The following is a 26,686-nucleotide window of genomic DNA, read 5'->3' as shown; positions in this document are numbered from 1 at the left end:
GTTGTTGATATTTTGCGTTTTTTAAAATGTAGAGAAAAGGAAAGAGCGCGTAGCTGCGGTGGGCACGAGGAGCACCAGATTCTTACGCCTATCCGAGTTCAGCTTCTCGTTTAATGGGTTTTGGAATTTTTCTCTTTTTCGAGCTTGACCCCAGGGGAAGATAGGATTTAACTATGGTTACCAAACCAGAAACCCTGGTTAAGCGCGGTCGAATGAAGCTTTAAAAGGCAGCGCCCCCTCGCCATTTTTCCATCACCTCTTCTCGTTTGTTCTCTCGAACCAATATTGCAACTTTCATGGTCACAACACTCCCTTTACATTTCATTTTCCTTTAGCCTTTACGCTTTTTCCTTCCTCATTTTCGTTTCTAGTTCGCAATCTCTGGTTCGAACTCTCTCTCTCTTCTCTCTCTTGCTTGTAGTTTTATGATCTCTAGCTCTTTTCTACTCCTCTCTCTCTCTCTCTCTCTCTCTCTCTCTCTCTCTGTGTTCGTTATTATCTTCTCTAGGATGATAACTTGAAAAGCTTGCTCTCTGTTGCATGGCTGTTGTCTGAATGATCTGCTAGATCGTACTTTTGATTTTCAACCATGTAACACAGTTACCTTCAAGCCAGAGTTACCAGACCTGAAAAAAAAAAAACAAGACTATCTGGAATAAAAATCGAAGTTTTTTTTCTTGGAAAAACTTTTAGCTTTATACTTATCTGATCAGATGAATCCTAGCTATCAATCATTTTTTCAGACCTCAGTTGAACTTATAGGAACCATGACGTAAATATTGTGCTGAAATGCTTTGTCTTTTTTTGGTTTTGATAATAAAAGTTTTTTGCGTGCAGACTGCAGAAGAGAGAGATGGCAGGGGCCGGAAACGTGAACGGAGAGTTCAGCTTCGGGACGACCACGACCGGGATTGGGAAAGGGACCGGGACGGCACGGAACGGCCTGGCGAAGATCCAGACGAACAAGAAGACGAACGGGATCTGCCACGATGACAGTACACCTCCCGTTAAGGCTCAGACCATCGACGAGCTGCACTCGCTCCAGAAGAAGAAGTCCGCACCCACCACCCCTATCAAAGGGACTCAGGGTTCGTTCGCCACCATCTCCGAGGAAGAGCGTCACAAACAACAACTCCAGTCCATCAGGTTATATAGACACGCCTACTCACAGTATTACATCACTAATTAAACGTTAATTAAACGGTAAAGTAATATTAAAAAGCAAATTAAACAAAAAAATAAAGCTGGCGTCTGGAATATGGGACACAGTAAATAAGCGGACCCGAGCTTTTCTTTTCTTTTGACTCTAAGAAGTAGCATGATCCGACGGCGTACACATATGAGGGGCGTCGGTGATGGATGACTGGGACCCGCGTCAATATTCGGTGATGTGCCATTTTGGAAACGACACGTTACAAGATGCAGTATAATTTACGCAGGACTAGTTTGGGTAGTTTTTCTTATTTATTATTTTATTATTATTATTTATTTATTAATTTTTATTAGATAAGTTATTATCCAAACTCCATCTAAATCATTTGCTGGATTTCCTAGAATCCGATGAAATTATTTATTAACGTTGGAAAGACTTAAATACCCTTCAGTGGGGCCAGCCACCAGGCCCAATGATAATTAACGAATTAGTTCCAGGAAATTTCCCGGCGAAGAAATTGCTTTGGTTATTATTATTATTATTATTTTAAAAAATCTGAGGTTGTTTTCGTGTTTTTTGAAACAGTGCATCTTTGGCGTCACTGACACGAGAAACTGGACCGAACCTAGTGAGAGGAGACCCCGCTCGGAAGTGTGAGACCCCGAAGCACGTGTCGCACCACCATTTTACCCCGGCATTCAACGTCAGTGACAGTGCCTTGAAGTTCACACATGTCCTCTACAACCTCTCTCCCGCAGGTACATGTTCAGTTCTTCTTTATTGACTAGTTATTATTTTGTGATTAATTAATACGAAAAAATCATTTATCATATCAATAAATACCGCAAACAAAAGGATTTGTATTTATGAAAATCTTAATTAATATAGTTAGCAATAAACGTTTGTCAAGGAAAATTATTTACTCTAACATTTTTTACAATATATTTTATAATAATATATTAAATAAGAAATATATTTTTTTAAAATAATTTATAAAAATATTTTTATATTATAATATTATTGTGAAATATATTATAAAAATGTGTTAGGTGTAACTTTACTCTTGTTACTAACAGCCAGATGCTGCGTTTTTAAGATTAAAAAAAAATTGAATTTCACTATTTCTCAGTATACACAGCTTTGATATGTATGGTTATTTTTATATATTTTATATATATTATATTTATATAATTGATTAAAATAATTATTTTATATTTAAAAAATATATATAATCAATTATATTAATAGAATATATAAAAAATATTTAAAGAAATTATATATTAAATTTTTGCTTCACATTACATATTATTTTTATTTTTTTAATTTTTATTTTTAAAATTATTTATTTATTCATCATTTATATATTATAAATTTAATAAAAAAAAATATATATATATATATATATTATAGAATAATGAGCAGAATTTTTAAATTAAATAGTTCAGGATAAGGAGAAATTAACTAACTAGCTTTTTGGAGTTGGTATTTGGTGCAGAGCTATACGAGCAGGCTATAAAGTATGAGAAAGGGTCATTCATCACAGCTACCGGTGCCTTAGCAACCCTTTCTGGAGCCAAGACCGGCCGAGCTCCCAGAGATAAGCGCGTTGTCAGGGATGAGACTACTGAGGATGAGCTTTGGTGGGGAAAGTAAGTTTACCCCTTTGGTGGTCATTTTTTATTTTTTTATTTTAATTTCCCGGCAATTTCATCTATCTTCTAACTTAAGTTGATCACTTTTGTTAACATCCACTATCTTTTGATTATGCTGTCTGTGAATTAGGGGTTCACCTAACATTGAAATGGACGAGCATACGTTCTTGGTCAACAGAGAGAGAGCTGTTGATTACTTGAACTCTTTGGACAAGGTTATCTTCTGCAGCCTTTTATTTACTTTGCCAAAGTAGTTTTGATTTAGGATCGGTTTGGCATTTGAAAATTCTCATTTCAATCTTAAATATCTCGTCTCATTATTATAATATTCTCAAATTTTTATATAAAATATAATAAATAATTTAATTTTTTATTAATTTTTTCAAATTATAAGACAATAATAATATTAAAATATTAATATTTTCGCTTACCAAACTGAACCTTATTTAACGAGTTTTGATTACGAAAGGAATCACCTTTTAAAATGGGTCCAAAAGAGGAACATGAAAGAAAGTTGTGATCTTTGAATCCTTCCCGTTTTGGACAGGGTGATATCAGTGCTGGTATCTACTTTTTGTGTTTCTGTGTTTTTTTTTTCAGTTGACCAAACGGCCTCTGATCCTCTGAAAGACTTAAAAAACAACCGTGTCCTTTTTTTATACGTAAACAAAAACTAATTTGCTTGTCCGTGTTTTATTGGTGGCTTTTATTTAATTATGGTTATGTCTTATTCAAAACCTCACCGATTCAGCAATTGTAGCCCAGATAATTATGAAGAAAATATCGATGCCTATCATCAATAATTCGATGAATTTGTTCATTAGGCATTCAGCTTTTAAGTACTAGCATGACTTCCTTATCTTTAGGTATTCTTGTCCTCTTTTGATTATGTGACCACAAGGGGACCATGCATTGAAGTATTGGGAATTAATGGTGAAGAGTTTTGCTACATACAAGCACCGTCGCGCACTAATCTGTGTACCAATACTGATTTATTCATACTTAAAATTTAAATTAATACTGTTTTCAATAAAATCTACTTTTTGACCAATCACATCACATTGGTGCACAGATTAGTGCACAATTGTGCTTGCAATTATATTTTTCCAATGGTGAAATATGATGGAGAAGAAAGATTAATATATTCTTGAATCATTATATAAAGCATAGAGGTTGATGGTAATTGACAATAGAATTAAATTCATTATTTTCAGGTCTTTGTGAACGATCAGTTCTTGAACTGGGACCCAGAGAATACAATTAAAGTCCGGATTGTCTCTGCCAGAGCATACCATTCCTTGTTCATGCACAACATGTAAGTATAAAGTATGAATGATTAATCAATTTACAATACACTTTGTTTATCTGTTGTCTCTTCCACAGAGGTCTAAGCCTGCCAGATAAGTCTCCTTTAACGTTGACACTATGCAAATTTATCCTATGTTGACTAATTATCATCCCTAGCTAGAATTCCATGGAGGAAACTCGATGAGAAATGTAATGGTCTATTAGCTTAGTGTACAATTGGATAACTGGGTGGGTGGCAGGTGTATCCGACCCACTCCTGAAGAGCTGGAGAATTTCGGTACTCCGGACTTCACTATATACAATGCTGGGCAGTTCCCATGTAATCGTTACACGCACTACATGACATCCTCTACTAGCATAGATCTTAATCTTGCTAGGAGGGAAATGGTCATCCTCGGCACCCAGTACGCCGGGGAAATGAAGAAGGGTCTGTTCAGTGTTATGCATTATCTCATGCCTAAGCGTCAAATCCTCTCCTTACATTCTGGCTGCAATATTGGAAAGGATGGAGATGTTGCCCTCTTCTTTGGTCTGTCAGGTATAGTATCATCGGAGCAGGGCATGATGTGGCTCAAAATGCTGCAATATGATATGTGCCTTCTTACTCTATCTTGCCGTCCTTGAGCCCTTATTGTTATAACGAACATGAAACAAGATTTGGCATGTGTGCTCAAAAAAATAAAAAGATTTGGCATCATTTTTATATTCTCTCCCTTGGTCACTCATCGGCTTTATTTTCAAATGTCTTTATTTTAGGCACTGGAAAGACAACTCTGTCTACAGATCACAATAGGTACTTGATAGGAGACGACGAACACTGTTGGAGTGACAATGGTGTTTCAAATATTGAAGGCGGTTGCTATGCCAAGTGCATTGACCTCTCAAGGGAGAAGGAACCTGATATCTGGAATGCCATTAAATTTGGGACTGGTAATAGATGAAGTTAAAGATATATGAAAGGATCCTAGTTTTACTCTTATCTTCAAATATTTCTTTGTTATCCATGTCATCATTAAAATAATTGAATTCAATGTCAATGGCAGTGCTGGAAAATGTTGTGTTTGATGAGCACACCAGAGAGGTCGACTATACTGACAAATCTGTTACAGGTAAACTTTCCTTTATTCAATTTAGTTGGATATGATGAACGTTTTACCATCATCGACCAAGTTTACAAAAAATAGAAAAAACTTGGAAGCAAACCCAAAGAAACTTATGATTTGAACATGATAAGTACTATCACTACTGAAAGTTGACAAAGAATGGGAAGCTGACTTTGTAAAGCCATTGAATGGCTGAAATGGATAATTTTAAGGGATGAAAGTCTGAACATCATATACCAATATGCTTATGTATGACTAACTAAATTATTCAACTTTTCATGAGGTGCTATTCTTGTTGAAACAGAGAACACACGTGCGTCCTACCCTATTGAGTACATCCCCAATGCGAAGATACCATGCGTTGGTCCTCATCCAAAGAATGTCATACTTCTGGCATGTGATGCATTTGGTGTGCTCCCACCAGTGAGCAAGCTGAACTTGGCACAGACTATGTACCATTTCATCAGTGGTTATACTGCTCTGGTAATTTTATAAAATACTGTGATTCCGATTAACATTAGGAGGTAGGTTACTGGTAATTTTGGTAATAGCTGGGATTCCAATTGACATTTGGAGCTAAGTTACACACATGCTCTGGTTATGAAGGAACATGCACTTCTGCTCTTTTTAGGAAAGGAACATGCTATAATGGTTTGCAAACAAATTAATTTGGCTACTAATTTATCTGACTGAACCTCCTTTTGATGAAAATTTTAGGTAGCTGGTACTGAAGAGGGTGTGAAGGAGCCACAGGCAACATTCTCAGCTTGCTTTGGTGCAGCATTTATCATGTTGCACCCTACCAAATATGCGGCCATGCTGGCTGAAAAGATGCAGAAGCATGGTGCCACAGGATGGCTTGTCAACACTGGCTGGTCAGGTGGAAGGTATGAATTGAAGATTCTTGTCTATTGAGCTCGTTGAAGTCAAGTAACACTAGTTATTTCTTAAAAAAAAAGGGTGCTGATATTTTCCTCATCGCAGGTATGGTTCAGGTAGTCGAATCAAGTTGCCATACACACGAAAAATCATCGACGCCATACACTCTGGCAGCCTCCTCAAGGCAAATTACAAAAAGACTTCAGTGTTTGGGCTTGAGATCCCTACCGAGATTGAGGGAGTGCCTTCTGAAATCTTGGACCCGGCGAACACTGTAAGTTTTTGCCTTCTACTTGATACCTTTCACATGTATTTGGCAACAATTCTATCTACATGTGATTGCCATTTTCATTAACCCGATGCATGTGATCTTGGGTTGCAGTGGCCAGACAAGAAGGCTTATAATGATACGCTGTTGAAGCTGGCTGGTCTGTTCAAGAAGAACTTTGAAACATTCACCAACTACAAGATTGGCAAGGACAACAAGCTGACAGAGGATATCCTTGCAGCTGGTCCAAACTTCTAAGCCACGAGCAGCAGCAGCCAGCAGAAGAGAAGCTATAAACTATAAACTATCTTGGGAGGTAGCTTGGGAGGTTGATCGATGGAAAAATAAGCATTGGTTAGGCTTGGGATGCATTACTTGGCTCAGTTAACTATATGTAAAATGGTTGGTGTCTGTATGATCCTTAAGAATGATATGGTATTTAGATGATGTTTGATCCTTCGTGTCCAAGTTCTTTGACGTGGAAAATCCTTGCTTTTTTATTCTTGCACATGGTGTTCGGCTTTGTTGTCTGTAGAGCTTCATCCAAATTGCCATGTTTGCTTAGTTAGCCTTCGATTCCTTGCGTATAATTGAGGGCTTGAATATGAGAAAGGAGGAATAATGTCTTAAACCGATGAGAGTAGCTTGTGAAATCATGACCAATGTAGTCAACGTATTTACGAGGGCTTGAAAGTAAGGACTTGTTTGGGGCATGGGTTGAGACACAGATCACTTGAAGCATTTCATGTTAGAATAATTACAAATATGGGCTACATTTTGATTGCATATTTTATAAAATGGGTTAGATATGTATTGCTTACAATGGTATTTTGGTTAAATCCATTAAATTACATGATCATTTGAAGTTTTTTGCACCTTAATAGTATAGGATCATATCCTATTTATCGTGGTTAATTACGTATGTAGGCCTTCAAGTATAAGGGTTTGTATTTTGGAAATTTCTTAATCCCATTGGGATTTGAGTCTTAATGGTAGGACTCCATAAGTTTTCTTTACATAGGCTAGGTCCCCTCTCATCTCCGTACCTCTGTAGGCTTGTCCCATTGAAAGTTAATTTTTTATGAGGAGCAAGGAGGGGAAGATTTAGTCTACATCTCCGAAACTATGACTTTAGCAGGTCTATAATTCCAAAACTATATTTGTCTATTGAGATTCTACTTCTAGCATGTTTTCTAGATTTTACATTTGATATCAGAGCCAGGTTGCTAGGATCAGTATCTCCTCGTATAAAATGGTGTTCGTAAGATTATATTTTCCATTTTTTTCCCTATACAAACCCAACACTCAAAAATCCTATTTGTTGAGATTTGTTTATTGTAAATCTTCAAAACGTTAGGGCTTTTGTTCCTCTCAGTCTCATTGTTCTTTTGACATATTAATTGAGTCTTATAGTTGTGTTTTAGGATTCATTTAAATTTTTATATTTTTGAACCATATATTGAAAAGAAAATCAAATTCCATAAAAATAATTCTAAGACCGATCAAATTCTTCAAAAAACTATATCAAAAATCAGTTTATGAGATGTTGTTTACTTGTTTTAGCTACTTCAATATCATTGCTTGTGTCGGTTTTAAGTTTTACAAAATTAGGGTTCATACCCATTTCTAAGTTTGAAAAATCTACATAAAAACTTGATACCCATTGTATGAAAACATCATAATTGTGTTTTATTGGGTTCTAAATATTTTTTCCCTAAATTAATATTTTTTTTTTACCCAAGAATTGCAATAAATTGAGAAAAACTCATTAACCTAAAATAGTGACCCATGACCTGTTTACAGACTTACCTGAAGATTGAAGATGATTTTTTCTCCAGCCAAGACGAAGCCCACGTGCATCAGGTGGCGCGTGTGGCCTCTTGGAAATTGTTTTTTGTTCTTTCCTTTTTCTAGTATTTATTAACTCGGCCTATTAAATTTTTATATATTTTTTAAAAAAATTTAGTACCATCATAAGACTGTTTTATAATTTTGAATATTATTTACACTTTTTTTAAGGGGCTACAGTGTACTAATTATTGTGATAAATTTTTTTTGGGAATATTCAGTATCTTATATGATCTATGCATATATGTACTCTCTCTAAACATGTTTGTGGATGCATATTAATTTTATAATTTGTTATAAACATTCTTTTGTAAATATATGCTTTTCAAGTTCATTTTTAATTTTAGACATATTTTTTGTCTTATATGCTTGATTTGTTCATGCTGTTTTTGTCTCTTAATCACATTTGAACTCTGACTTTGATTGTGTCATGTTGATGATTATAATTACTATTTTGTGATTGATTTTTATGGGTATTATGACTATCTTTATTTTCCTATTAAGAGAAATCTTTTCAAATATTAGTGGTGGTAGCCGTCAAAGTGGCACACAAGAAGTAGTTAATGGGAATGCATTAATCTAGAAATTTCCTTCTGCCTAAAGGTTATGGTATTTCAAAAAGTGATGTGATTTTATTGATTAGTTTCATGATATATTTTAAGAGTACCTTATAGAATGTTGTTTAGTTAGCCCAAATGTAACTTTACAATGATGCACTAAAGTTTTTACCGTAATGAAACTCATATGTTTTCGAACTTAATTATGGACTGTCTAATCAATAGTCCATGTTAATTAGATAGATGTGTTATCATCCATTGACTACATGCATAAAGTTTGGATGATAAATAAATAAAATGTATTGTTTCACGTTTCTAAAGTTTTGAGTGTTTCTTCTCTTTCAAGTCATTTTTTTACTAAATAATTACGTGGGATGGAAACAAGACGTAAAAGTAACACTTGGTCTTTTGGGATTGGATTTTGCCTTGGATAAGCAGCCTTCAAAGCCAACTTATAAAAGTACTACTAAATATGTGGCTGAGTATCAAAAATGGAAAAGAGCAAACATGCTTTATTTAAAGATCATCAAACGTTTTATATTAGATTCAATTATGGGAGCTATTCCGAACAATGACAATACTAAAAAATTTTTGGATGCCATAGGAAAAAGGTTAATTGAGTCTGATAAAGCTGAATTTGGAGACCTGATAGACAGACTAATAAATATGAAATATGATAATACAGTGGAGTTAAGGAGTACATTATGAAAATGATACATATATCATCTAAACTAAAAGCCCTTAAAATTTCCATTGTAGAACCTTTTCTGGTCTATCATGTTCTCAATAGCCTTCCTAGCTAGTTTAATCAGCTAAATGTTGCTTATAATATACTTAGTGGGATAAATGAGATTTAAATGATTTAATTGTAGTATGTGCTCAAAAGGAGTATAGGACGCATCGTGAAACTGTTGAAACTGTGCAATTAACTTTTCAGCCACAACAGAACAAGAGGTCTTCTCATAATCATAAGTCTAAGTTTCATAAAGGCAATAAGTCACATCGCAATCAGCACAATAAAAAGTTTGGAGGTCAGACTTCTGATAGTCCTAAAGAAATTATAAAGAAAATTGATAAATGTAAGTTTTGTAAAAAAATGATCATTAGCAAAAGGATTGTTTTAAGTTTAAGACTTGGCTAGAGAAGAAAAAGAAGAACTTGGCAGGTACCTCTTTAACCTTAGTTTGTTTTGAGTCTTCCTTAGTAGATGTACCTTTAAATTCTTGGTGGATAGACTCAGGTACAAGTATTCATATTGCAAATTCCTTGCAGAGATTTATAAACAAACGGAGGCCAAGTGAGAATGAAGGGAGCTTGTGTGTTGGAAATGGAGTACAAGTGAAGGTCAAGTTTATAGGAATAGTAAAGTTATCATTGGAGTTTGGTTTTTCTCTTGTTTTGGAGAACACAATTTTTGTACCGATATGAGACGGAATTTAATTTCTATATCAAAACTTGATGATTCTAGTTTTTCTTTTAAGTTTGGTAATGGAAAAGTTGAGTTGTTTTATGATTCTCATTTGGTTGGAAATGGTCTTTTATGTGATGGTTTATATAGAATATCTTTGACTTCTTTTAGTGAAGTCTCTTGTGTTACCAATATAACGTAGAAAAAGTTTTTAATCCATGAATCATTTTTTATGTTGTGGCATAAGAGGTTAGGGCATATTTCAAATGAAAGAATGAAGAGTGTAAATGCAAAAATTGGCTAGGATTAAATGACTAAATGATAAGTTTTATCTTATCATTATTTGATTAAATTTGGATGAATGATAAGGTTTATTTTATCATTATTTGATTAAATTTGGATGAATGTAAAATAAGTATTGATTTGTATCTAAACAATATTAAGTCTATCTAGAAGTCTTAGGTGTTGTTTAGATAAGTCCTTGAGGTTAAAATCGAGTGCTGGAAGATTGGTATTTATCAAGAAGAAAGCTGAACAGAATTTAGTTAATAACAGAAGATATTATCGCGAAATGTTAGCAGTCCGTCGGGACGCGTTTTCGCATCTGTTGCTAACCGTCAGCAGAGTCCTACTGCGACTAGAACTCTTTCCAGACCTTCTATTTAAAGGGATTCGGTTTTGTATTTTTTCAAGCACTTTGAGCCACGAATTTTAGAGAGGATATTCTGAGTATTTATGAGAGAAAATTCACTTGAAAATTTTAATGAGATTTTTCATATCTTCTTGAGTGTGATCGTGCTTTGAGGGTGAAGTAACATCGATTGGATTTCAACCTCTGGAGTTCCAGAAGGGAAGTCAATATCTTTTCAAGCACTTTGAGCCACGAATTTCAGAGAGGATATTCTGAGTATCTATGAGAGAAAATTTACTTGAGAATTTTCATGAGATTTTTCATATCTTCTTGAGTGTGATCGTGCTTTAAGGGTGAAGTAATATTGATTGGATTTCAGCCTCTGGAGTTTCAGAAGGGAAGTCAATATTTGAAGATCGCTAGAGGTTCTGGCTGCTCCTGCGGTAGAAGACAAACAGGTCGTTTGTCTAGGCAAGTAAGAGAATCAAATTGCAAAGGTTTTGTAATTGATTATTACTTGTAATTGTTCTTCAAATAATAAGATTGACTTTCCTGGGTTTGGCTGCCCCGTAGGGTTTTACCTTTAAAGGGTTCTTTAAAGGGTTTCCCTTCGTAACCAATCGTTGTGTCTTGCAAGTTTGATTATTTATTTTAAAGTATTTGATTCATTTCATAATCTTGATAATTGAGATCTAACCTATTTGTTCAAGGAAATTGGTAGATAATTTCGTGGTTTTACAGGAGTACTTTGAGAATTTCAGAGAGATTGGTAAAAGTTGAGATACTTTTATCTCTAGATTTTTCAGATTTTAATACCTATGTGGACTGTATAAGAGGAAAGCTGACTAAATCCACAAGGAAGGGTTCATCTAGGAACAATGATATTTTGGACTTAATACATACCGACATTAGTGGACCTTTACTTTCTACTATATGTGGAAATAAGTACTTCATAATTTTTATTGATGATTTCTCTTGCTATGGATATATTTATTTGATTAATGATAAATCTCTTACTCTTGAGAAATTTAAAATATTTAAAATGGAAGTAGAGAAACAATGTGGGAAAAGTATTAAAGTTGTAAGATTTGACCGTGGTGGTGAGTATTATGGGAAGTATGATAAGTCTGGTAAAAACATGGGCGATTTTGTAAAATTTTCACAAGGGTATAGGATAATGCCTCAATACACCATGCCAGGGACACTCGAGTAAAATGGTGTTTCTGAAAAATGAAACTGGACTCTAAAGGATATGATTAAGAGTATGATGCAGAACAAATTTGTCAGAATATCTATGGGGTAAAGTTTTGAAAATTGCTATGTACATTTTAAACAAGATTCCTAGTAAAACTGTTTCAAAAACTCATTTTGAATTGTGGACAAGCTGTAAGCTAAGTTTAGCTCATTTCAGAGTTTGGGGATGTCCAGCTGAGATTAGGATTTATAATCCTCTTGAAAATAAATTAGACCTAAAATCTACTATTGATTATTTTATTGGATACCCTGATAGGTCAAAAAGATACAAGTTCTATTATCCTAATTGTGGCACCAAAGTTGTTGAATTTATTATTGTCAAAGTTTTAGAGAATGACGTTACTGATAGTGAGAGTTCTATATTAAAGGAATTTTTTGTTAAACCTAATCAAGCTGTTATTCCAATTCCTGTTATATAGTTGTTGAACTTCCTCCATATGCTAAGGCCATAGACAACAAGTGGATTTTCAAAAGTAAATATTCAAAAGGGAATGTTGAACGAAAGAATACAAGATTAGTTGCAAAATGATTCACTCAGCCATAGTGCATTGACTATAATGAAACATTTTCACCAGTTTCGTCTAAGGATTCTTTTAGAATTATCATGACACTTGTGGCTCACTATGATTTGAAGTTTCATTAGATGGATGTAAAGACAATATTTTTAAATGGAGATCTTTATGAAGAGGTTTATATGAGACAACCTAAAAGTTTTATTGTGAAAGAAAAATAAAACTTCGGGTGTAAGTTAAATAAATCCTTATATGACCTGAAGCAAGCATCTTGATATTGGTATTTGAAGTTTGATGAGGTTGTAACTTATATTGATTTTATTGAAAATACAGTTGACCAATGCATATATCGCAAGATCAGTGGGAGAAACTTTATTTTTCTCATTCTGTATGTTGATAACATGTTGCTTGCTAGTAGTGACTTGAGATTACTCCATGAAACAAATAAAATGTTATCTGCTAATTTTAAAATTAAAGATCTTAGAGAAGCTTCTTTTGTTCTTGGTATTGAAATATGTCGTGATAGAGCTCGTGGTTGTTGGGACTTTCTCAGAAAGCTTATATATGGCGTGTACCATAAATGTTTGAAATGCAAAACTATGCACCTGGTAATGAACCTATCATAAAAGGAGATAAGTTTAACAAAACTCAATGTCTTAGAAATGAGCTGGAAAGGGAATCTGTGAAGAATATTCTATATGTTAGTACTGTAGGGAGTTTGATGCATGCTCATGTTTGCACTAGACCAAATATAGCCTTTACAGTCAGTGTTCTTAGTAGGTTTCAGTTGAATCCAGGGCAAGGGCATTGAAAAGCTGTTAAGAAAGTTATGAGTTACTTGACGAAGACTGAAGGTTGCATGCTTACTTTCTAGCATTCAAATCACTTTGAGGTGGTAGGCTACTCAGATTTTGATTTTGCTAGATGTCAAGATGATTTGAAATCAATATTAGGTTATGTTATTATGTTGGCTGGGGGTGCTATTTCTTGAAAAAGTATTAAGCAAACTCTAGTGGCATTTTCTACTATACGAGTTGAATTTGTGGCGTGTTATAGAGCTACAATCCAAGCTGTTTGGTTAAAGAATTTTATTTCTGGACTCAAAGTTTTTGATTACATCTTGAGGCCAATTACTATTTATTGTGATAATAGCGTATTGTTGTTCTTTTCAGATAATAATAAGAGTTCTAGTGGATCCAAGCACATTGACATCGAGTTTTTTGGTAGTTAGAGATAGAGTTAAGGAAGGACAGATAAAGATAGAGCATATAAATATAGATGTGATGATTACAGATCCTTTGACAAAGGGACTTGCTCCTAAAGTTTTTAAAATATAGTTGCTAATATGGGTATTGTGGAAACTTTTGATGTTTTTGGTTAGTGGGAGTTACTTATGTAAAAAGAATTACGATCCTTTTACTGGATATGTAGGCAACCCATATATTATTTGGGTATAGCTTCTTTCAATAATAATATATATCTCTCACATCCATAAACTATGTTTTGAGCATGTATCTGGCTTATGTCTTTTATTACGACATCATTAAGATCTCGAGATATAATAGATAAAGACATAAGATGAGTCTCTTTCAGAGACACGAGGCTTCATTTTAAAGCGTTACGAGGATTGATATGAATTAGCACATCTTTTGATCACATTGGGGCTAAGTTCATACTACATACTATCACATTGGTCGGAGGATGAGGATCCATATCGATGAGAATATTAGCATTTGTAGTTGTGGAGTGGTCTTGCATCGTTTAAGTCGTGTAACAATTTTCATGTTCAATGTTGATATTCTTGTTGGACCGGATTGTGTTTTTCTAAGGTGTTATCATTTGAGATATATATTTGTGTGGCCACCTATGTAGTCTAACCTGAGAGTCATTTTCGAAACAAGTTTTTTTTTTTTTTTAATTTTTCCTTTTCAATTTTTAGCCATCAATGTTAGCCCAAGTGGAAGATTTCATTCCATCATGTTAGATAAATTTTCAAACATCTACTCAGATAAAATACATCTCATCTCACATTTCCCTTAAATTTTAAAAAATGTTCACCAATAGGACTCTTCACTTACGCGTATAGAAAACTTGTCCCCTTCCTCTGATCCAACCTTTCCTCCCAACATCACTCTCTTCCTCCCTCTTACAAATAGTTCGCATTCCTCATCCATTCCACAACCACCTTATGTTTGAAAAAATTTTCCTCCTTGTCGTTCCATTCCTCCTCCCTTCTCCAGATCTGCCTTGGTCCATCTCAGTCAAGGGAAATGCCCGCCATAACTACACTCATCCACTGTTCATGCAAAACCCCCATAACCACACTCATTCCAAATTACTCATGCATAAACCAAGACCAGCTCAATAGATTTTGAGGCCAAAGTGATAAGTTAAAATGAGGCATTTTCTTGTATCAAATTAACTAAATTATATCTAAATATGTTTTCATTTAAAAATTCTTCTTCTTACTTTTTGAGATGCAAAATTGCTAATTAAACTTTTATATTCAAATTCTTCTAATATCTCATTTCGAATTTATAATATGGCTAGTCTATTTAATCTATTCAAGTCTTTTGAATACACTAGCAATTTTCTATGCTTATGAATATTCTCTAACAATAGAATCATATATATTCTCGATATTTTTATTTTCTTCTATGCTCTCCTCAAATTCTTCAACAAGAACTGTAGCAGTACATGCTTGAGCACTATCTTTAGATCCCTTTTGTTGGGTTTGTTTTATTATCTCCATATCTCTTTTGTTGTATTTCTTAATTTGTTTTGTTGCCTTTTGGTCCTATTTGGCGTATTTCTTGATCATCTACAAATGTTTCACTTAAATTTTTTGCTATATTTTGTTTAATGCTAGTAACAAATTTATTTAAATATCCTTTTTGGGATTCAATCAATTTTTCTATTCTTCTCTTTTTCTAAATTTCTTATATCTAGATGCATATTTCCTATTAGACATATTTTCTAGTAGAAAAGAACAATATCTACTATATAAAATTTTACCATGCTTATGTTTTAGAATAAAATAAATATTAACATAAAATAACAGAACTTGATTTAGCAAATGAGCTTCACTTTTATATGACAAATGACCTTCACTTTTATATGACAAATGACCTTCACTTTTATGTAAAATTGTTAATCTACGCAATAAAATAAAATATCTTAATAATTAATATCCAAAATGAAAAAGTAAATTATACATTAGAGGAATTGAAAGAGGAAGAAACAAAGTTTGAAAAGAAATCATAGAATAGGTGGCCCATGGGTCATATGAATTGTGAAAGCTATAAATGGTCAAGTCTTGAAGAAGAAGATAAAAAACAACTAAGGATGTTTTAGAAAATAAGTCATTCACGTGGCTTTTTTTATTGTCACAAAACTTCATTGTATATATAAAATAAAAACTTTACTGTATATACAGACTGCATGTTAGATTTTTTTACTTATTTTACCTTTGTTGCCATAGCATAGTAGAGCTACTCAACGTTTGCTAGTGCGATTGGAGACAATGGAGAAGCTGCCAGTGCCAAATATGAGCAAGATGGATGCAAGAGAGATATTGGAGATTGGAGTCTAGAGTACAAGAGAGATGAAATAAAATTTGTCGATTTCAAGTATAAAAGGAGGGTTTTTGAGATGTTCTTTTGAAATTTTTTTAGACTTTGTAGAGATAGATTTGAATCATTGAATATATAATCATTATTGTTACTTTTAGCTTTCCTAAGAGAAATTGCATAATGTATTTAATTAAATAAAAATTTATTTTTTTTACAATTGTTAATGTTTTTTTTTAATTGTGGAGTTGAGATTTTCTTTTTCAATGTTCATGTCTCTTTGTTTTGTTTAGATAACTTAAAATTTTTTAGAAGTTTTTTTTAGTAATTATCTTTATAGTATTTTTTGGGACTTTCTTTCACTGTAAGCCTTAGGCAACCACCTAATTCACCTTAAGGGAGAGCTGGTCTTGGCCCAAACATGTTGACCTACACTCGCTTAATTTTCTTTTGATTCTCGATCCCACAATTTCATTCGTGCTAATCTCTGCCCTAACTTAGCCATTGCCGTGTGAATCTCTACCCTGACATGGCCATTACCAGTCAAATCTTGACCATGAAGTATGAACCTCTAAAGCAAAGGCCAACAATGCATCGTCCAGTAAAAGCGAATTGCCCTCGGTAGATGGGAAAGAAATATTTTATTAGTTAAAAAAAATTTGTAAATATATTGTAAAGTTGTAAGTTTTTCCAAAACTTACCACAACTCTTGGGAAAAAAACTGTTACTGATAATTAATGTGACACCCTGTTCCCGTAGGTTAGAGATGTTACTAACGTACATACATATATAGCCCGGTAAAGAGATTCATATCCTGGAATATCGCATTTATTGAAAACATTAATTAAACTGAACATAACTATTTAGTTAAAAACTTAAAAACTGAAAATGTAACATAAAAACATAAACTAACCCTACGCGTGACTTTTTATCATAAAAACATAAAGAACTAAATCCTTGCACTAGATCTACCCCCGGTCCTCCAGCTTTACAACCTTACAATCATCATCTGTAACATTTAAACATAGAAGAGAACAAACAAATAAAGAAACAAACAAAAATGAGTTGAATACTCAGTAAATAGTACATCATACTGTAAAATATAACTTAACAAGACTTAATTTTTGAAAGACTCTTCAAACAAACATTTAATTCACAGATTCTCATAGCATGTTTATTTATTATCAACACGAGCGAAAACATACATGATCATGGCGAACATATAAACGTAAATGCATAATTTACTTATTTATTTTGTCTTTCACTTATTATATGGTGAATCACGTTTGGGTCCGTGGCACCCCATAACTTGTCATGACATAGAGTGAAACACGCTTGAGTCCATGTTTCACTTTACATAAGGTGAACCATGCTTGAGTCCATGACACCGCATAACATGATTTGTAGTGAACACGCTTAGGTCCGTGTCACCCTTAACATAACTTGTGATGAACACGCTTAGGTCTGTGTCATCCTTAACGTAACTTGTGATGAACACGCTTAGGTTCGTATCATCCTTAACGTAACTTGAAGTGAAATACGCTTAGGTCCGTATTTCACTTAACATATGGTGAACCACGCTTAGGTCCGTGGCACCGTCTTAACATAACTTGTGGTTGACACGCTTAGGTCCGTGTCACCCTTAAACATCTTATCTTTCTTAATGCATGAGAACTTATTTAATATCATGAACTTTTCTAGCATGACATATGCTTGTAAATGGCATAGCATAACATGGCATATCCTTATACATGGCATGGCATAACATGGCATATTCTTGTACATGGCACAATGTGATCTAAACATAAACATTCCATGGCATACATGATCTGAGATCTATATGAACTTTACATAACATACTTGATCTAATTGACATTACATAGCATATATGATCTATCACTACATGAACATGGCATACATGATCTAGGTACTACATGAGCATGGCATACATAATCTAGCTACTTTATTATATGGCATACTTGACTTAATGAACATCTCATGGCTTCCATATGATTTTAGAATTATTTACTCTATCACACAACAATTTGTTCATATAAGCATAATGTCATAATTCATCAAAGATCATAAAAATGAATCTAACCTTGACTTAGCTCGTAGCATAACATAGACAAACATTATATTTTCACATACTATTAGAGAATTTACAGTATACATGCAATTGTATGATCATACTAATTACCTCTCAGCGCTACTTCCAAAATCTTATGTCGTAGCTTATGACCTATACGAGACACTAATCGTTACTAACATTTCTAGAAAAATGTGTTGTAGCATTCTAAATGCTTAAAATAATACCAAAGAGATAATTTAATAACTATTCTATTATACAAGGACTACATAAGATAATATTTTTCAAAACTCATAACATATTCATTGGTTTTCTAATTAAAGTATAACATAATAAGTTCACTAAGATCTGATCTAAATAGACAATGGGAATATTAATTAAAACAAAAGGCTCAATAGCATATATTAAAATATGCTTTAAAACATACTTTAAATCACGTAAATAGTTTCTAATAAAAACAAGTTGTAAAACTTGGTCTGACTTAACTTTCAGCCCAGCCTCAAATAAAGAAAACAACCCATTTAAGTTGCTAAAATAGTTTCTGTAAACACAACCAGTCCACTTTAAAACAATATACTAATTTGTGAAAACAACTTCTTTAGAAGATAGGAAGGCCCAAGGCTTGTGGGAATAAAACAGTTCTTTTAAGGATTAACTAGGCATTTGGCCGAATGGGCTTAAGGCCTAAGGTCACATTAAGAAATTAAAGGGTGGCTACCCTTCTGGAGAACACACGGGTCAGAGAGTAATGAAGGAAAACACTGATGCGATGCAAATGGGAACTCGCTAAGAGAAGGAGAATCGAGGTGCTGGTGGGTCTTGGTACTGGTCACAGAGGCACAAGCAGGCCGACAGTTTCTGGTGTGTGACATGAGAGAGAGAGAGAGAGAGAGAGAGAGAGAGAGAGAGAGAGAGAGAGAGAGAGAGAGAGAGAGAGAGAGAGAGAGAGAGAATCTGTCAAACCGAAACAAAGAATGGAGGGAGAGAGAAGATTCTGGCATGGGCTTACCGGAAGGGAGTGGGTTCGACGGGATTGGACTGGTCGGCACTTTTTGTGGCTGTTTCCGGCGAGTTGGTTGGCTGTGAGGGTGGTTTTCTTGGTTGCAGAGGCAGTTACGCTGGGCTGGTGTGTAAAATGTTTTCTGTTTTTCCTTCTGAGGGTCTTGTGGGTTTTATAGAGAGGAAAGGATGAGGTGCACGAGTGATCTGGAGATAAAGATAAAGTTTGAATTTGAAGTGTTGGTTCTAATCTAAGAATCTATTCGAACTAGAAATTGAAGATAACTAAAGTGATGAGGAGACTCCCAACAGAAATACAACCCTCTAAAACAGATCCACTGACAAAAAAAAAAAAAAAAAAAAACGGAAGTAATTAAAATAATAAAATAAATAAATCAAAATAATGAAAATAAATAAATAGGGCATATTTTTAGGATCGGATGTTACAAACTACCCCCCTTAAAAGAAATCTCGTCCTCGAGATTTTAATAAAAAGAAACATACTCAAAATACCTGATCTTTAAAAAAAAACAAATACCGGGAGAAATCTAAAAGAAAACTTGTAAAAGTACTTTTAAAAAAATCAATAAACAAATAAATAATTTTTTTTAGACCAAGTCTCACATGCTTAAAATAAAATGAAATAAAATTGATCATAGAAATATATAACTTAAAATAAAACGGACAAGTCTAAAAAAAAAAATGCCTAAGCCTTCGCCTCATCTTCCTTGTTATGATCTTGTCCTGCAGTTCCATCCTCACAAAGGTTGTCACCTGCTACCCCATCAACAGTAGCGAGGGCAAAAACTCTAGCTGGGGCCATGGGTCTTTGCCCATTCCCTTTAGTCAAAACTTGAGTGTTCTTTCTTGGGCAATTGCGGGCGATATGGTTGGGCTCTCCACAAACGAAGCAAACATTCTGACCTTGCAAGCATCTTCCTTGATGCATCTTTCCGCATGTCCCGCAAATTGGATAAGGTTGCTTATCTTGAGATGGTACCGGACGATCGTTTGGGGTAAACTTTTTGTTGCGGTAAGGCTCTTGCAGTGCCTGTTGGCGTTTCTTCTGATTAAGTAACTCTGCATTCGTTCTCATGTCCTCTTCCACCAGAGTGGCTCGCGTAACCAAGTCAGTGAAATTACGGATCCTGAGGGGTATAAGACGACTTCGAATCCGTGAATGTAGTCCTTGCTCGAACTTCTCACATTTCCTCTCCTCATCCGGAATAAGATAATTTGCAAAACGCGACAATGCTATAAACGTTGCAGCGTAGCATTCTACCGTCATGGTTCTTTGTGCTAGGTCCATAAATTGTCTTGCTTTTGCCTCCCGGAGTGCTGGGGAAAAGAATCGATCTAAGAATGCCCTCTCCGAAGCGGTCCCAAGTGATGGGTACTCCCTCGTCAAGTTCGAGTTGCAGTAGATCCCGTGTGGAAGTCCACCACTCATCTGCCTCGTCCGCAAGCACATAAGTGGCACACTCCATTTTCTGTTCATCAGTACAAAAAAGGGCTCTGAAGATCTTTTCCATTCTCTTGATCCAACTTTCCGCGTCGAGTGCTTCTGCTTTGCCGTAAAAAGTCGGAGGGTGCTGTTGCGTAAACTGGTATAGGGTGCAACCGACCTTGGGATTCCTCACTCCTAAACCCTGATCATTAGCAAGGTACCGAAGAAGTCTGGTAGCAGCAGCAGCCAACACCTCAGGCTCATTCGGTGGTGGTTCTGTGGAACCTTCAAGGTGCTCATTACGCCTAGTAACTGGTGCCATTCTAATAACATCGTTCATGCAATGAGTATAACTAATACAATCATTCAACAATGAATCACTCAATCAAGCAAAGCAATAATTAAAACATAATCATAAAGATCTTTGTGAACCTGAGCTGGCCAGGAGTCATCCTAGGTATTCTATCTTAGAATCCATTTTTATAAAAATAGTCTACAGAATCTCTCGACCTAGGCTCTGATACCATTTGTAACACCCCGTTCCCGTAGGTTAGAGATGTTACTAATGTACATACATATATAGCCCGATAAAGAGATTCATATCCTGGAATATCGCATTTATTGAAAACATTAATTAAACTGGACATAACTGTTTAGTTGAAAACTTAAAAACTGAAAATATAACATAAAAACATAAACTAACCCTACGCGTGACTTTTTATCATAAAAACATAAAGAACTAAGTCCTTGCATTAAGTCTACCCTCGGTCCTCCAGCTTTACGACCTTAGAATCATCATCTGTAACATTTAAACATAGAAGAGAACAAACAAACAAACATAGAAACAAACAAAAATGAGTCGAATACTCAGTAAATAGCACATCATACCGTAAAATATAACTTAACAAGACTTAATTTTTGAAAGACTCTTCAAACAAACATTTATCATTCATAGATTCTCATAGCATGTTTATTTATTACCAACATGAGCGAAAACATATATGATCATGGCAAACATATAAACGTAAATGCATAATTTACTTATTTATCTTGTCTTTCACTTATTATATGGTGAACCACGCTTGGGTCCGTGGCACCCCATAACTTGTCATGGTATGGAGTGAAACACGCTTGAATCCATGTTTCACTTTACATAAGGTGAACCATGCTTGGGTCCATGGCACCGTATAACATAATTTGTGGTGAACACGCTTAGATCCGTGTCACCCTTAATGTAACTTGTGATAAACACGCTTAGGTCCTTGTCACCCTTAACATAACTTGTGATGAACACGCTTAGGTCTGTGTCATCCTTAACGTAACTTGTGATGAACACGCTTAGGTTCGTATCATCCTTAACGTAACTTGAAGTGAAATACGCTTAGGTCCGTATTTCACTTAACATATGGTGAACCACGCTTAGGTCCGTGGCACCGTCTTAACATAACTTGTGGTGGACACGCTTAGGTCCGTGTCACCCTTAAACATCTTATCTTTCTTAATGCATGAGAACTTATTTAATATCATGAACTTTTCTAGCATGACATATGCTTGTAAATGGCATAGCATAACATGGCATGACATAACATGGCATATTCTTGAACATGGCACAATGTGATCTAAACATAAACATTCCATGACATACATGATCTGAGATCTATATGAACTTTACATAACATACTTGATCTAATTGACATTACATAGCATATATGATCTATCACTACATGAACATGGCATACATGATCTAGGTACTACATGAGCATGGCATACATAATCTAGCTACTTTATTATATGGCATACTTGACTTAATGAACATCTCATGGCTTCCATATGAGTTTAGAATTATTTACTCTATCACACAACAATTTGTTCATACAAGCATAATGTCATAATTCATCAAAGATCATAAAAATGAATCTAACCTTGACTTAGCTCGTAGCCTAGCATAGACAAACATTATATTTTCACATACTATTAGAGAATTTACAGTATACATGCAATTGTATGATCATACTAATTATCTCTCAGCGCTACTTCCAAAATCTTACGTCGTAGCTTGTGACCTATACGAGACACTAATCGTTATTAACATTTCTAGAAAAACGTGTTGTAGCATTCTAAATGCTTAAAATAATACCAAAGAGATAATTTAATAACTATTCTATTATACAAGGACTACATAAGATAATATTTTTCAAAACTCATAACATATTCGTTGGTTTTCTAATTAAAGTATAACATAATAAATTCACTAAGATCTGATCTAAATACACAATGGGAATATTAACTAAAATAAAAGGCTCAATAGCATATATTAAAATATGCTTTGAAACATACTTTAAATCATGTAAATAGTTTCTAATAAAAACAAGTTGTAAAACTTGGTCTGACTTAACTTTCAGCCCAGCCTCAAATAAAGAAAACAACCCATTTAAGTTGCTAAAATAGTTTATGTAAACCCAACCAGTCCACTTTAAAACAATATACTAATTTGTGAAAACAGCTTCTTTAGAAGATAGGAAGGCCCAAGGCTTGTGGGAATAAAACAGTTCTTTTAAGGATTAACCAGGCATCTGGCCGAATGGGCTTAAGGCCTAAGGGCCCATTAAGAAATTAAAGGGTGGCTACCCTTCTGGAGAACACACGGGTCAGAGAGTAATGAAGGAAAACAATGATGCGATGCAAATGGGAACTCACTGAGAGAAGGAGAATCAAGGTGCTAGTGGGTCTTGGTACTGGTCACAGAGGCACAAGCAGGCCGACAGTTTCTGGTGTGCGACAAGAGAGAGAGAGAGAGAGAGAGAGAGAGAGAGAGAGAGAGAGAGAGAGAGAGAGAGAGAGAGAGAGAGAGAGAGAGAGAGAATCTGACAAACCGAAACAAAGAATGGAGGGAGAGAGAAGATTCCAGCGTGGGCTTACCGGAAGGGAGTGAGTTCGACGGGATTGGGCTGGTCGGCACTTTCTGTGGCTGTTTTCGGCAAGTTGGTTGGCTGTGAGGGTGGATTTCTTGGTTGCAGAGGCAGTTACACTGGGTTGGTGTGTAAAATGTTTTCTGTTTTTCCTTCTGAGGGTCTTGTGGGTTTTATAGAGAGGAAAGGATGAGGTGCACGAGTGATAGGGAGATAAAGATAAAGTTTGAATTTGAAGTGTTGGTTCTAATCTAGGAATCTATTTAAACTGTAAATTGAAGATAACTAAAGTGATAAGGAGACTCCCAACAGAAATACAACCCTCTAAAACAGATCCACTGACAAAAAAAAAAAAAAAAAACGGAAGTAATTAAAATAATAAAAATAAATAAATCAAAATAATGAAAATAAATAAATAGGGCATATTTTTAGGATCGGATGTTACAATTAAGTATTTTCGAATTAAATCAATTTGGGAATAAATAATTTTTTAGAATTTTTTAAATAAATATATACAATAAAATATAAATTTTCCCAAAAATTACTTTGCATAGTTCTTGGAAAAAAATATTTTTTTTACTAATAAATAACTTTTTTGAATTAGATAACTTTGGGAAAAAAATAATTTTTGAGAATTTTTGAAATAATTATATACATTAAAATATAAAATAATCATTAAATACACTTTTCAATCATTTGTAGGACCCACCACATTTTCATTTTAAAAAAGGTTCAAGCCATCTCTTCTCACATTTACATCTAAACACATCTTACTATGGAATCCAAGGACTTTTATTAAAGCAACTAAAATATCTAATTTCAAACCATTTTAACACTATTTATAGAAATTTACGAATTTCTCATTTCATCTAACCTTCCAGGCATCCCCTTACGATTTGTTTGAGGCATGAGTTGGGGCATAGATTACTTAAAATCATTTCATTCTATCATATGAGATAAATTTTCAAACACTCACTTAGATAAAACACATGCCATCTTACATTTCTATTAAATTTAGAAATTGTTAATTGATAAGACCCTTCATTGACGCGTAAAACAAACTTGTCCTCTTCCTTTGATCTAATCCCTCCTCTCGATATCACTCTCTTCCTCATTTTTTCAAACAATTCACATCTCTCCTCCATTCCACAACTGCCCTCATCTATTCGAGAAATTTTATCTCCCTGCATTTCCATTTCCTCCTCCCTTCTCCAGATCTGCCTTGGTCCATCTTAGTTAAGGACAATGCCGCCATAACCACACTCATCCACTGTTTGCGCAAAACCCCCCAAACCCCCCAAACCCCTCATTCTAGGTTGCTCATGCCCAAGCATGTTGACCCACACTTGCTAATTTTCTTATGATTCTCAACTCTACAATTTCGTCCGTTTGCTTGGAAATTGATAGATATAACATGCTTGAAGCCGTGCAAATCTTTGCCTTAACCTGACCATTGTCGTGTGAATTCTACCCCTAATATGGCCATTGCCAGTTGAATCTTGACCATGAACTTCTAAAGCAAAGGCCAGCAGTGCATCGTCTAGTACAAGTGAATTGTCCTCAATAGATGAGAAATAAATATTTTATTGGTTAAACAAATTTGTAAATATATTATAATGTTGTAAATTTTTCCAAAGTTACTTTGCACAATTTTTGGAAAATTTGTTACTGATAATTAAGTATTTTCAAATTAAATGAATTTGAGAATAAATAATATTTGGAAAATTTTGAAATAAATATATACATTAAAATATAAAATAATCATTAAATACACTTTTCAATCATTGGTGGGACTCACCAATGTCACCACACTTTCTTAAAAAAAAAATTAAAATTAAAATCATCTCATCTCACCTTTATATCACACATATCTTATATGAGACCCATATGCTTTTATAAAATTTATTCAAAAATCTTAACTCAAACCATTTTAACAATATTCATATAAATTTTAAAATTTTTCATTTCATTTAACCTCCCAAGCGTCCCCAAACTTCAACATCTTCATGGTGATTACATTATGACGGACATTCCCATGGTCTGAATTCTTTTATTTATTTTTTATTTATTTTTTCAAAATCCCAATTTTAGGGAATGAAGAAAAAGAAAAGAGCTTCGAAGACATGAGATTTTTATTTTTAATTTTCCCAGTGGGCCAAATGCCCATTCTCAAGGAAGCAATCTTCGAGTAAGAGTTAAGACTTACATCTTTAGATGTGTTATGTTAAAAACTAAACTGATTATCTTAATGATTCTTTGCTCAAGAGAGGCTTTTTTTTTTTTTTTTTTGGGTACAAATTCTTTACAAGTAACATACTTGGGTGGGGAAGAACAATTTTAAATTTGGAAAATACTTCTTGTCATCCTCACACTTCACACACTATACTTATTTTAATTTTTTTTTTATTTTTTCTATAATAAATATGTAGTGTGTGGATGACAAATAGAATAATTCAATTAGTTTAATAAGAATAAAATGAAATAAAAAATAAAAAAATAAAAAATAATATTTTAATATATAAAGTGTGTGGTGTGGAATGATGTGTAGCATTCCTCTTTAAATTTATACTCATCATCTCTACAACACACATCAGTGACAACACACATCGCTAAATGATATCAATTCGTGTTTATAAATTACATTTAGTATCCAAGTCATGAATAAATGTAAGGAAGAATCCAAAACTTTTGATGATCAGATTCATGGCAGTGAAAAAATGATATGTTTTACCTTTTGAGAAGATAGTTATAATTATCATTTCCAAAAAATAAAATAAAAATAAAGAGATGGGAAATGACATTTATAATTATATAATAATTTAAAAAAAATAAATAAATATAAAATTTATATAAAAAAATTAAATTTTTAATAATAAATTTTTCTCTTTTACGGAAGGAAAATAATAGAGCTATATTATTCTACTATCTATTTATTACCTTTTCTGTATTTAATTTTTTTTTAATTTTTAATTTTATTTAATGATTAAGGAAGTAATTATTAATAAAATTAAATATTTTTTAATTTTTTTAATAATTAAGAATGTTAAAAAAATACATAAAAAAATGATAAAAAAAATAAAAAATTTCAAACCTATTAAAT

General features: G+C 33.9%; 2 protein-coding genes across 2 annotated transcripts; one reads left to right on the top strand and one right to left on the bottom strand.

The window, feature by feature from the left end:
* The first annotated feature begins 227 nt into the window (after nt 1–227).
* On the top strand, nt 228–6,819 carry LOC122315877 (phosphoenolpyruvate carboxykinase (ATP) 1). The gene is made up of 13 exons (XM_043132162.1): nt 228–384; nt 838–1,146; nt 1,739–1,911; nt 2,649–2,802; nt 2,936–3,020; nt 4,020–4,120; nt 4,353–4,651; nt 4,870–5,043; nt 5,157–5,222; nt 5,521–5,699; nt 5,934–6,103; nt 6,201–6,369; nt 6,478–6,819. The coding sequence occupies exons 2-13, from the start codon at nt 854–856 to the stop codon at nt 6,619–6,621; spliced, it is 2,007 nt and encodes a 668-aa protein (XP_042988096.1). The 5' UTR covers nt 228–384; nt 838–853; the 3' UTR covers nt 6,622–6,819.
* A 13,117-nt stretch (nt 6,820–19,936) lies between these two features.
* On the bottom strand, nt 19,937–20,999 carry LOC122316112. The gene is made up of 2 exons (XM_043132652.1): nt 20,558–20,999; nt 19,937–20,484 (listed from the first exon to the last, which is right to left on the bottom strand). Exons 1-2 carry the CDS (start codon nt 20,997–20,999, stop codon nt 19,937–19,939), a joined length of 990 nt encoding a protein of 329 aa, XP_042988586.1.
* Nucleotides 21,000–26,686: the final 5,687 nt, after the last annotated feature.

The sequence above is a fragment of the Carya illinoinensis genome, chromosome 7 (genome assembly GCF_018687715.1).
Source record: "Carya illinoinensis cultivar Pawnee chromosome 7, C.illinoinensisPawnee_v1, whole genome shotgun sequence".
NCBI classification, from domain to species: Eukaryota; Viridiplantae; Streptophyta; class Magnoliopsida; order Fagales; family Juglandaceae; genus Carya; species Carya illinoinensis.
Note: the sequence above shows the minus strand (reverse complement) of the source record. Positions and strands in the feature narration are given on the sequence as shown.